This window comes from Phaethon aethereus, assembly GCF_964289735.1.
Source record: "Phaethon aethereus genome assembly, chromosome: 17".
Taxonomy (NCBI): domain Eukaryota; kingdom Metazoa; phylum Chordata; class Aves; order Phaethontiformes; family Phaethontidae; genus Phaethon; species Phaethon aethereus.
The window spans coordinates 11,060,520-11,073,728 of NC_138593.1; the positions used below are offsets into that span (position 1 = coordinate 11,060,520).

Consider the following 13,209-nt stretch of genomic DNA (forward strand, 5'->3'; position numbering starts at 1 on the left):
AAACAAGAAAAAGGAAACATGATTATCTTTAGAAGTCAATGCATCCCACTAAGCAGTCAAATCTAGATATGAAGTCCACTATTTTCCAGACAAAGTTATTTTAAGTTTGAAATCAACCTACAGTGTATTTGCCCAAATGGAGTCCTGTCATGTAAGAGCAGACAAGTTTTTGTCAGAAACATTTATTAAACAAAACTGATACCAATGCACATGTAGTCAAGTTAACACCCCCTAATAGAAAAGCACATGTTGGTCAAGATCAAAATTATCTTCGCTTCTGGAAGATGTTGCCACGGCCCATACCACGGCCTCTTCCTCTTGCAGCCACTGAAGAAAGAAAACATCAGGGATGACATGAATGACACAACTGCATATTTATCTCAACAGCTGACACGCAAAACATAAACAACACTCAAAGTCTCTCGCTTAGAAGCAAGGAAATGAGGATATCCCATGAAGTTTAGAATGTGGTATGTCAGCAAAAAGTTTTCTGTGAGAAGAACCAGAACTAATGGTTACAGTCTTGCTACTTAGAACAGATGCAGTGAATATTCATACACTTTGTGTTCCCTCTGAGCTGACACACAAATCTGTATAGCCCAAGAAGTTTAAAATCCCACACTCTTCCAAGGTTTTGCAAAAGAACTCAGTATGTTTCAGCAGATGTTACTCCCTCACATAACCTTACTGCATTTGCTGAAGTTCACCAAGGACTTTGCAACCCATGAATATTGCTCAATCTTGTTATAACTAGATTGTTCCCCTGAGAAAGGTACAAATGACAGCGAACTACAGAATAGATAATAATTACAGCTTCACAGTAGTTTAAGTACCATCTTAATATCTGAATTTGTTTTTCTACAAAAGCTTAACAAGAACACTTGAATCCTTCCCTAAGTATTCCGAACAGCTAGTGGCCACAATTACTGGAAAAGAGATGAAGTTTTATATAAAGCCTCCACTTAACAAGACTACTCGCTACATCCAAATTATTGTAGCATCAATATTACAACCTGGTAATTGGGCAGTCTGAGCCCTGATTCCCACCATAAGATGAAATATACAGAAAAGCAATGTATGTGAACCAGTAATCTTTCCATTTCTTCCAGCTTATGTTTCCTCAGTGATAGAGATAACAGTTTTCCAGTTCTTCTACAGCAAAATGGGGGGAAGACCATAAACAAACTGCACGCACCTTGAGCTTTGAGGATGGCTGCTTTTCCTCGCCCAGCTCCAGAACCCTGGTTTTTATTCTTCATGCTCTTTAGCATAGGAGCATTCTTCAACATATCTGGTAAAATGAGAAACCGTATCTTGCTACCTCTGATGTATACTTGTTCAAGCTGTGCCACTCGTCCATCTCTGTATGTCACTGTTATGTTGGACATCTGGAAAGGAAAGATCAGTCAGTACACACAGAGGCCTCTAACATAGTTCTGTATCCTTGTTTCTCTTGCCTGCAGAATGCACAACCAGGATTCAAGTACCAAAGTCAAAGACTTCCGAACCATACTGCTGTCTCAGCTGGAGCTGTGACACAAGGCATCTAAGACCATTTAGACGTACTCCTAAGCCTAGTACTATTCAAGCAAGCTCAGGACTTTTGCTTTCTCCCCAGTTTGCACATTGTCAGCTTTGTTAGTTTTGTTTTCTCATATTGAATCAGTTTTAATAAAGCTGTTCTAGTCCTAACTATTAAGGAAGGATTTTGATTTCTACAATGACTTGCCTGAAGTCAATCAAAATTAAGCCCTCTTGGAATGCCTAAAGTAACATGCATTCAAAAGAGATTCAATTTCTTAAATTAAGGTTTGCTTATTCCTATGCTCAGTGGATATTATTGACAGGAATGCCCAATCTAGCTCTAAAACCAGAAAGAATAAGCTCTGGCCTCTTTGCAGCGCTCAGTAATCCTGAATCCATTTCACTATGGTAAGACAATGTACATGCAGCAATACAGTTTTCTTTATCTTAAGATAAAGCAATGGTCTTTTAATTAAGCCACCAATAAGCTAGCTATCAGCCTTTCCCAGCACAGATCAGACAGCCTTCTCCCCCTCCTTCTGCAGCAGGTATACCTGACAATTCATGTTGTCTTCAGCTTCAATAAGTTTGCCTCGGTAAACTTCTCCTGTATTGGTCTCACATGTCACAATATGGCCTTCAGCCTCGTGCAGGACTTTAATTGGCACTCCAATTGACATGTTTGCAGTGCTGTGGCTCTATACCTGAGACAAGAAAAAAACACAGGATTTAATTACAAAGAAGGTTGTAGACTGGGTTTTACCTACACAACCTATGATCTTTCACAGTGTAAAGCACTGACTTTCTCTCTTGCCCAAACACACCATATACTTTGAGAATGCATTAAAAAAACTTCTCTATAAAGACGCCCATAGGAAGAAGACCTAAAAGATCAGCAAAAGTAAAGTCTTTTGCGGGTCTCTTCTGACCTACGAAATTAACTTCTAAATACCACGTAACAAACCACTGGTATAGCCAGGTGTGGCTCAAATGGAAGTAGCCCCAGGTGCATCCCATAACGGTACAGCCAGCCTGATCGTCTACGAGCCAAGCTGGACCTGTGGGCAGCACAGCCACGCTCCCAGCCCACATCACCTAAGCAACCGCGTCTGCCACGAGGGAGCCCAGCCCACACCACACACCGCAGCCTCCTTCGCTTGGGGACCCCCCAGCCTCAGCCCTGCCCCAGGGGCAGGGGAGGGCCCGAGCACCCCCGAGAGGCCAAGCGGAGCCCCCGAGGCCTGCGCAGGCCGGCAGCCGCCCCACTGCGGCTTCACTCCCTCATGCCCAGGCACCCGAACGAGCCCACAGGCCGCAGGCACTGCAGCGCAGCTCGGATGCTCCCTCGCAGCACCCAGAGAGCGAGGAAGGCCCCGCCGCTCCCGGGGACGCCCCGCTCGGTGCCGAGACTGCTGCAACGACACTCACCACCCGCCAACAACCTCAGCCCGGGCCCGCGCTCACCCCCTAATGGCTTCCTCCAGCTTCCCGCCGTGCACTGCGTGCCGGAACCGGAAGGCGGGGGCGTGAGCAGCGCGGCCCCTTCCCGCCCCGCCCCCCCAGGGCGCCCAGGTCGTCGAGACGCGTTGCCTCGGTACCGCGGTTCCGCCGCAGTCTTGTCCCGCCGGCCGGGGTCAGCCCCGTCCCGCCGGCGGTGCCCCGCCCCCGGGGCAGGGCTGGCTACCGGCGCGCCCCGCCCGCCTCAGGTCACGTCTGGACCCTCGGTCCCGCGTCCCCCGCCCGCCGCGTCATGTCCCTGCCCACCGACACGCCCGACCGCCACCGCCCACACCGCGGCGACGGCGCGGGGCAGAGGCCCTGGGGCCCGGCCCCCCGCAGCCCCCGCCTCCGCGCCCGCCCCCGGGGCCGGGAGGAGCCAGCGCCGCGCCGAGACATGCCGGGCTACTGGGTCGCGCCGCCGCGCGGGCCGGCTCGGCGGGGCTGGAAGTAAGCGGGCGGCAGGCCCCGCCGCCGCCGCCATGAAGAGCCCCCGGGAAGCTGGGGAGCCGCCGCCAGGTCAGTGCGCCCGGCCGCGGCAGCGGGGGCCGGCCCCGGCCCCCTCCCGCAGACCTCCTTCCGTGGACAGGGAGCGCAGGGCGCCCGGGGGTACCCTCCTCGGGGCAGGGGCCGGGCCGTGCGATGTCCGCGGCGGGGTCGGCCCCAGCGAACGGGCTGGGCGCCGACTCGGGCCTGGGAAGGGAGCCCTGGGCACGGCCCCGCCCGCGGCGGGGAGCGGACGGCTCTTGCCGTCCTCTGGGGAGGCCCTGGCGGCCGCCTCCGCCCGGGGCTGCGGAGCTGCAGGTCTCGCCAGCAGCAGCAACGTGGAATTGCCGGCTGCCTCGGCGAGTTCGTTGCGCCCAGGAGCCGGCAAACCGGGGAGGTGTTTTCAGGGTTATTTACAGCCACGGCGTACGCTGGCTTGTGTCTTACCTCGGGACAGCTGATAGTCATCGCTGAAGAAGTCTGGGTGTGTTGGGAAACAGGATGGCTGGAAGCTGAACATCCAAGAAAATTAAAGTTCTTGTCCTTTGAAGTCTTCACGTAGGAAACATGTACCTCTTCAGCTAATCTTGGGACTTGACAGAGGCCCCGGGTATTAACCAAAAGGGGACGGAATCATAACATGCCAAGAAAAAATGGTGACAAAATACTTACAGATCCTGGTTTGAGGAGAACCTGGGAATTGGGTTTTCATTTTTTCTTTAGGATACTTAAGAGCACCTTAATCTAGATAAATTAAAAAGATTGAATATACCCATGGGTATGCCAGTCTTCAAAGTCACGATTAAACAGTGGCACAACTATGAAAAAATACTTGGAAAGAGTCCAGAATACCTGTATTGGCTTGTCCCTACAGTAAGCTATAGCTTTGTTAAAAATAATATAAGATTACAAGCAACATTATCTAAAAAGTTTTATAAATAAAATTACATCAAAACTAGACCAGCCACATTGATGTCAAATGCACTTTTAGTCCCATCTTAAAATGTAGTTGACCTTGTGTTAACAAAATTTTTAGAGGTCTTTTCTAGATCAAAGGTAAGGTTATTGAGAGAAGCCCTTCATGATTAACTCACTTTGATTGATGTTGAAATAGCAATAACAGGCACAACTCTTCAAGTCCTTCGAGTGATAAGGGCATTTCTGAAGCTGAAACCACCCCATTGCCAACCCTATAAAAACTGAGGCAGAGGGATGGAGTTACTTGTATTCTGTGACTTTTCGGTAGAGATTGTTCTTTTTCCTGCTCCCTTTGTTGAGTTACTGAGGGATTTGATACAAAAGGGAAACTGCTGCCATTTCTGAGCTTTGTTAACCTAAAATTACTCACATAAATTACAGTCCCCGAGGAAAGACACCTGTAGAAAAGGTTCAAATCTGTGGGGCTTGCAAGAGATCAATGTCTAGACATCTTGGTTGTTTTCTCACAGCTGGTTTAACTCCTTTTGCAGCACAAAAATACATTCAGCTGCGAGAAAGGATGAATACCTGTGCCTTACCTACTACTATTTAGGGGGGAATACAGCTTCATAGTTAGGGGCTGGCAGGTATGTCACCCCACCAAAAAGAATAAAATGAAACTTCCAAGGAAAAGGGGGTAGACCGTACATCAGAGTGATGGAGATACGGAACAAAAAAGGAGTATGAGAATAAACCAAATGCTTAATTGTACAGAAATACCAAACCGATATTCCTCTAAGAAAGAAAAAAAAATACCTGCCAATCAGATAAAGTAAAAAAATGTTTCTAAGTTTCTGCCACTACAGTGCTGAGGACAAGATGACTTTTAATGCTGAAGTGTGGAAAAAACATTCCTGTATGGATTGATATCTTTATGTTTTACTCACAATGGGGTGTTTTCACTACAGTTGACTGCATCCAGCTGAAAGTGCCAGTCATTCAGCAGTTGTACCACTGGGACTGTGGGCTAGCCTGCTCCAGGATGGTGCTTCAGTAAGTGACTCTCTTGGTTTGAATGGGTGGGAAATCCCATCCCATGGGAGAGGGGCAGCAGGAAGCAATGTCCAGGGAGAAGAGGTGTGTTGAAGCAGCTGTGTATTTAACTTAGTCTTATGAGATCACATATTCTCAGGTATCCTTAGAGAATTACTGCTGCTTGGGCCTGGCACAGCTCTCCAGCAGGAGCAAAGGACAATATAAACTTAAGATGCTTTTGAATAATTGACTCTTTTGACAGATGCAAAATACCTGATCGCTCTAAGAACTTTGCAGGTTGGCATGCTTAAGATAATAAAAGGTTATCCCTCTTTCCTGTTGTTTATAATTCAGAACTGATACTTAGTACAGCAATTCACCCAATTCCTTTCTCTGTTTTCAAGTGATGGGTAGGTGTATCCCAGTTTAGGAGTATATACTACCTCTCTCCTGCTGGGCCCCCAATCTGTGGGATGAGTGTTTTTGTCCAGGAATAGTTTCAGCTTCAAAACAATGCACTGTATTGCCCTTTGGGGTTTTTTTTTTGTTTGTTTGGTTTGGTTTTTCTTTTTTTTTTTGAACTAGTAGCTGTCCTGCTGAACTCCTCTTTCCTTCCACAGAGGAACATGAGCTTAGGTGCAGGAGAAATACCTATTTAGATGTCCACTTAGTAGATATGAAGCAGAAGATTTTCATTTCTCTCCATCCCTTCTGCCAAGACGTTAGTCCGTGTGCTGGTAATTTCCCGTCTTGACTACTGTAACCTCTGCCTCTTTCTTCCCTTTACCTCTTTGCCACTTTAGTCTGCCCAAAACTCAGCTTCCAAGATTAATCTCCTCACCCTGCTGATCAGACCTTGTTTGCTCTGCATCCTCAATTCCGGTCCTTTTTTCCCCACCTCCCCCCATTTACTTCCATTTGTTTTCTGATTTCCAAAACTCTCTGTAACTGCCTATCCCTACCCCTTTGCAACCTGTCCCAAGCTTCCTCCTGACTTCATCTCCCCTTTATTGCTTTTGTGCCATCAGTGCTTAAGACAAGCTTCCTTTGAATATTTACTGACTTCCTTTACAGTTCCTCCTTTTGAAATCCATCTATTGCGTGAAGCAAGTTCTAGTCTTTAACACTTCTTTCTGTGTTTGCTCTAATACGCTTGTACATTTAGACTGTAAGCCCTTCAGGACAGAGTTCTATACTTCTGCTCAGTATAGCTTGCCTACTGTACAGCACCTGTACGATTCTAGCATTATAAAACAGTCAAGATACCCATACATTTCCAATTACAAAAAGTCAGCAATAAATCCAGTTAAATATTCCCTGCTCCCTTCCCTTCCCTTAAATTTGCGGCTCCTTTGTGGGTTGGGTTTTTTTTTTTTGTTCTTCTTTTAGCCAAGCCCATTGTTTCAGTTTTTACGTCCTGTGATGTGGAGGCTTGGGCTACAACACACTTTGCTTCTCCTAAGATCTGTGCTTCCCTTCCCCTGCCTTTCCTAATACCATAGGTATCTGAATCGTTTGGGCAATGATGAATTTCAGAAAGCCATCCATGAACTTCAGTTAACAAAGAGTATCTGGACTATTGATCTGGCTTACCTAATGCGGCACTTCGGTGTTAAGCATAAATTTTGCACCCAGACGCTTGGAGTGGACAAGGGCTACAAAAATCAGGTTAGTATTCTCACCTACTGGGAGACAGTGTTAAAAGCCCTGTGTGTCATGCTACAAAAGCTCTGCTGTTTCTGACAACCATGGTTCCTGTAAACAAGGTTAGCCTGTTGCCGAAACTGGCACAAATCAGTTCCAAGGCAAGGCTAGATACAATCCCACATATTTTACATCTTTGATTCCATAATATGATTTTTTTAAAAAGTTTTCATGTAGTGCTCATGAAAGGTTCCAGCCTATTTGACAGCCTTGGAGACTGAAGCCCTCTATTTATCTACAGAACAGGTACAGCCTGGGCAGCAGCAGTGCTAGCTTCCACACTTTCCCCACCACCGTGCCTCAGCCCTGACCTGGAAGACCCACCTCTAGAGGTGAGAGGGGAACTCAGCCTCCATGTCCATTTGAGAGCTTGGCCTCTTCAGGTTGCCAACAAGGGGGCCAAGGAGGTCCTATAGTGGCGACAGCTTTTCTAATGCAAGCTCCTGCCCAGCACGAACCAGACAGGCTTCTTTCATGTAGGCAGCTGAATAGCCACTGGATGGAAATTACAACAATAACTGACCAGGAGTGAATTTAAACTTACAATTTAGAGTAGGAATCCTTATCCTGTTACCAGTGAACTAAGGGAAAGATCTCTTGTCCCATAGCCAGATCTTCAACTTATGCAGGCCCTTGCTAGCAGGGATTTTAAGTGGTGGATTACCCAAGGTAAACACCATTCCAGTTCTTAACTTCTGTTATCTCCACAGTCATTTTACAGGAAGCACTTTGACACAGAAGAGAATCGAGTGAATCAGCTCTTTGCACAAGCCAAAGCCTGCAAGGTGCTGGTGGAGAAGTGGTAAGCTTACTGTTTTCTGTCCTTTTTCTTTGGCAATTCTGTGGGCCCCATGTTTTTCTTAGAGTCACCAAGCTAAACTGGTGAAAGAGACCTCGAGCCTCAAGGCCTTTTTTGTGAATTACAGAGTCTTTCTACAATATCTGTCTCAAAAAAAAAAAAGTGGACATGAAGAGTTAATAATGAAGTTTGAGGAAAAATAGTCACGACACAGAATAAGTGATTTGAAAATGCTGACAGGAGTTGACTATTGTTTATGTTTTGAATTTGATTATCCATTAAAATTACCCAGTAGGGACTATGTACAGCACTCTAATTGGCCATTGCTGGAACTAAGGAGAGTGCTACGTGGGCACACAACCCATTGTTCCCAGCGCTATGCAAACATTACAGCTCTCTTCCTAGAGAGGCGTGCAAAGAAAAAGCTAGCATACAAGCTTTTGCCAAGAGGAGGATGAAATAAGGAACCTCTGAAAGAACTGCAAAGCCAGGAGAAGGGGAAAAACTGCAGAATTGTTTCACAACTGACACTGATATTCTACATGGGAAATAACTGACTGTCCATGTTCGACATGAATTGCATCCATTTTCATAGTGAAGCTGGATTTGGATCTCTCTTGTTGAAGTGGGGTAAATGATTAGGAGTAAAAAAAGAAGAGAGGGTACTGGGCAGCCACAACAGCAACTGAATGCTGCAATGCAACTTCCATTTAGCAGAATCATTAAGTGTCCTTTTTAATGTACATGGAGTCTGTATGGCACCATCTGTTTTAACTAGAGCTGTGACAAGACAGAAGGGACAGTCAGTCCATTTTGCTTTAGCAATTTTAAGATCGTGGCCTTGATCAAGGCAAGGACAGAGAGCATTATCTACCTGTGCAGTACTGAGGCTGGGGCATCAAAGAGGATAAGCGACACTGGAAAACGATTAAAAATCACAGGAGTTCAGTTAGGTAGTGCACACAGCCGGGACATCTGGAACATATCCAAGGGATGAGTTTCTAATGCCTATGGGATACACCACCTGCCTCGGTGAAGGACAGCTTTTAACAGATGAGATTATAGGTTATGTTTGGTTAATACTCATTCTTTGTAGGAGGTACTATAGAAATAAAGTCTCAAGAGCACCAGGTAGTCCAAAACTGCAACTGGGAGGAACATATTCCTGTGCAACAGAGGCAAATTTGGGCACATCTTAATTTGGTTAGTGATTATACAATCTTTAACCACTCAGTCGATAAAGATGCGGTGCTTCAGAGATAAGCTTTTCTAAGAGCAGGAGAGAACACTTCACTTACAATTTTCCCACAATGGAAGTCTCTCAAGTTACTGAAGGAGTTGCCAGCTCCTTTAATACTCTTCTCTGGGGCATCTGATACATTCTGAGATTACATTTATATTACTGCAGAATCCAGAGCTATTGCTCTGAACTTCAGTAGCAGCAATGAGATCAAAAGGCCTTGAATGACACAGGTTTTGTTAGGCTTTGTCTGTAGCAAAGCTTGCAGGGTTTAACAGAAAAAAGCTGTATCTGCAATATAAAAATAACCATGCCAGCTGCATGTCATAAGTACTGTCCGTCATCACATACTTTACTGTATACCAGTCTCTTTCCTAAGCTTGTTGATAAGCATGTCTGATTTTTTTTGTGCAGCACAGTAACTGTTCAAGACATCCAAAACCACCTGTCCCAAGGTCATGTAGCCATCGTCCTAGTGAACGCAGTCCTGCTATTGTGTGATCTTTGCTCGAGTCCTGTCAAATACTGCTGCTTCCTCCCCATTGGACAGAAGTGCTTCTGCAGGAATCCCGACTACCAGGGCCATTTCATCGTGTTATGTGGCTACAACAAAGCCTCAGGGAGTATTTACTACAACAACCCTGCCTATGCTGACCGTGAGTAGCCTGTTCCTTTTGGGTGGATTCTCAGACACCACATTACTAACATGTCACTAGTACAGAGCCACAGCTGGAATTCCCCTAGTAGTGTGCATGTATTTCAGACATTGCTAACCAATTTGTCGGACAGGGTTTTGCCACATTAATTAAATCAGTGCTGCATTTTGTGCTGTGATTTACCTGAGGCATTGAGATACGCATTCTAGCAAACTTGTTTGGCTTTCACATGGGTTAGTGAGCAATGCTAAACTGTTGTTCAGAATATAACAGGATGGCAAATTTAGTACCTGTTCACAACATTACTTCAGTGAGAAAAGATCTGCTTGAGTAAAGCTGTGACCCAAGCTGATGGTTAATGTAACCTAGTCTGTGTACTAGTTACTTTTCTTTGTAGAGGCTGCTAGACCCAGTCTAAGAGCCTTTCACAGGCCGACTCTTCTGAATTTTTAATAACATTTTGTTCCTCCTTAACAGGAACATGCTGCACCAGCATCAGTAACTTTGAGGAAGCCAGGACAAGTTACGGCACTGATGAAGATATTCTGTTCATCTACGCAGACAGCTGACATCCACACCTGATACTTCTGGTCCTTTCCTGTGCAGCCTGCCTGGCAGCTGGCTGCTTGTCTCAGGACTCCCCCTGCAGCGACCTTGCTCCTGAATTGCAGTGGGATCTTAAACAAGGGAGGCTTTATAGACACTGATAGGACTATACTGCAATGCTGTCTTTACTTTCTTCTTTTCCTGAGGACGTATCTGATTTTGCAATGTATGTCTCACTCCTTTTCAACATCGCACATTGGACAGCAGTTTTAAAATACAGGCCCAGAGCCTGTTCATTTTGAGCTTATTTTCAAATTAAACACATGAGAAAAAAGCACCAAATTTATGAACTTTAACACTTGGTAATATATGCATAAGTTTAAGTAAACAAAACCAGGAAAAAAAAAACCAGAAAATACCTGTTTCTTTCTCTGTCAAAGCATCAAGGGCTCACCTTCACCCTAAATCTAGGAATCTGAGATTCAGCAGGGTATTATGGAAGGAAAAAATATTAACTTAAACCACTTTTAAATAGAAAAATATGTCTTGCTGGCTCATTAATATTGTCTGCATTGTAGGAATGAAACACATTTACTCAAGGAAACTTCCTGTGTACCAAATTCACCTTCCACAGATTTAGCATTTATGCCACTGCATTAAACTTTGAGTCGTAGGTAATGGTATTGTTCCCTTGCACTACAAACTCAATCTCTTTTGGCTAAGTCCTCTAGGATGACTGCTCAGAGCTCTGTGTTGCCCCAAAAGTTTAAGTGAAAATATTTTATTTGTACCTAGAAGTCTTTATTGCTCTTTGCAAAAACCTCTGAACATTATGCCACCCATGTGCCAGTTTCTGCAGAATCCATTCTAAATATAAATGTCAAACTTACTAAGCAAATACAGAAAATTATCCACACTAATGGTATACATTTTTGTGTGTAAATTGTAATAAATACGTGACAGCATATACTGGATTGTAACTAAAATGCTGAATCGTAATTTGAGCCAAGTATTGCTATTGGTATTATTTCAGTGACCTTCTAAGAAGAGCTGAAATCAATTAAGAAAAGAGGGAATACAAATGTCTCTCTGCTACAAGTAAAAAGGCAGGAACTCAGATCTTCTAGCTCTTATAGTATGGCTGTATTTGGATTAAGTTGGAATTAGTGTATTCAGACATTATCAAGTTATATTGTTAGCAGCCCGTTCATAATCCTTTCATGTATTACCTGGGTTTAATTACTTTGCTGAGGAGCACTGTAAAGTGTAGGAAATAGCCACCTATTTCAGATTCGTCCATCACAATTCCCTACAAGTCTTGATCTCCAGTCCTGCCTATGTTGAAGTGGGTAGAAAAAACCCCAATGTTAATACTAATGTAAAGCCAGCAACATTTTATTTTGCACGTAAGACAAGAGATCCCACACCTTTGGCAGGATTTTAGGAAAAGAACTGTTCAAGTTTTGGGACTGCGTGGAATAACACTAAGGACATTGCTGTTTAGTGGTGGAAATGATAAATAGGAATCTACTTTCAGCATGGTAAAAAATTTTTCTAAGAGGAAACATTTTCTTTTTATCAGTTGTCGACTTACTGGAAAGTATCTGGAAAGTGTTCAATAAGTACGCTTAGTAGAATCAAGAGTGCTCCTTTGTGCAAAGACTAAAAATAGTAACAGACATTTAAAATGCAGTAGCCTTCAAAAAGTTCCAAACAAAAAGCATGTGACAAGAAATTTTCCATGTATCAGATTTTGCTTATCATTGGTGAAGTATCATTGATGAAGCTGGAATACATTCTGGCACTTATACTTGCAAAATGAGTAAAACTTAGGATGTGATTTGTGAGCAGTAGAAACAGTACCTTAGTGCCACCAGCAGAATCCCAGAAAGAAGGTACAAGACCTATTATAGTTAATGCCTTTTGGCTCCTCCAAAATATGTCACCAGAAGGCTACTGATCTGGGAATTTTTATGTCCAAATTCACGATGTTTGATTTAGAGAGACTGTATTAGCTATGTTACTAATTAACAGGTATGTAAACTACAGGTTGATAGAGTACTTCCTTAACCCATGCGTTTTCAGGTAGGTAGTTCATTCAATTCCATTAAACTGCCACAGGATTTATTTTAGAGCAGGCTTGATTAGCTAAATAAAAACAAAAGGCTTATAATTGACATACAGCCTCTTACTGGTCCAGTTACCCAAACACAAATCTTGAGCTTATACATAAAACATTAACTTAAGGGCATGCGAAGTAGTCTGAAGTGCACAGATAGGTGTAACAATATTGACTGTTAAATGTTTGGTACCCAGGGTTTAAATACTTCAATAAAACTGAAAGATAAAGAAACAAAGCTGATTAAGCCAATATAGACAAAAGGAGAGCTCCACCATTGCAACAGGATCTCTTAGAGTCACCAATTGGAAGATAGTTATGAGCGATGAAAACACAAGGAGGAAGCAGAAGCCAAGTGAAAAGACTGAGTATTTATGTGACACAAATTCAGATTAAAAAGCAGCTCACTGTGCAAGCATTCAGAGCATCTGCATTTTCTGAAACTTTGTTTCCCATTACAAGATCATCTATCAAAATACTCATTCTGAAAATGTTTTGTCACTTTGTTTCTTTCATGTCAATAGTAAAGGAAGGGGTATTTTACATGCAGGGATTTTATACATAAATATATTTTTATTTGTAATTAAGCCATTCTCAATAAAGGTTTAAAGTCACAGATAACCCTGTAACATAATGTAGTAAGTGCATTTATTAACTAGCTTATTATGAAAAATGTTGGAAAATC

At 43.8% G+C, this 13,209-nt stretch overlaps 2 protein-coding genes across 4 annotated transcripts; one reads left to right on the top strand and one right to left on the bottom strand.

Annotated features, from left to right (window-relative positions):
* Nucleotides 1-197: 197 nt before the first annotated feature.
* On the bottom strand, nucleotides 198-2,204 carry SNRPD3 (small nuclear ribonucleoprotein D3 polypeptide; the record flags this gene model as incomplete). Its single annotated transcript, XM_082007924.1, has 3 exons — nucleotides 198-327; nucleotides 1,196-1,388; nucleotides 2,079-2,204. 3 exons carry the CDS (start codon nucleotides 2,202-2,204, stop codon nucleotides 266-268), a joined length of 381 nt encoding a protein of 126 aa, XP_081864050.1. The 3' UTR covers nucleotides 198-265.
* Nucleotides 2,205-3,503: 1,299 nt separating this feature from the next.
* GUCD1 (guanylyl cyclase domain containing 1) lies at nucleotides 3,504-10,428 on the top strand (the record flags this gene model as incomplete). Of its 3 annotated transcripts, XM_082007536.1 has the most annotated exons (6): nucleotides 3,504-3,540; nucleotides 5,394-5,478; nucleotides 6,963-7,128; nucleotides 7,875-7,966; nucleotides 9,618-9,859; nucleotides 10,337-10,428. In XM_082007536.1, 6 exons carry the CDS (start codon nucleotides 3,504-3,506, stop codon nucleotides 10,426-10,428), a joined length of 714 nt encoding a protein of 237 aa, XP_081863662.1. The 3 variants fall into 3 exon arrangements, with proteins under 3 accessions (XP_081863662.1, XP_081863661.1, XP_081863663.1); XM_082007535.1 differs by lacking the exon at nucleotides 3,504-3,540 and having other exon boundaries at nucleotides 4,765-5,478; XM_082007537.1 differs by lacking the exon at nucleotides 3,504-3,540 and having other exon boundaries at nucleotides 4,765-5,478; nucleotides 9,717-9,859.
* Between the last annotated feature and the right edge of the window lie 2,781 nt (nucleotides 10,429-13,209).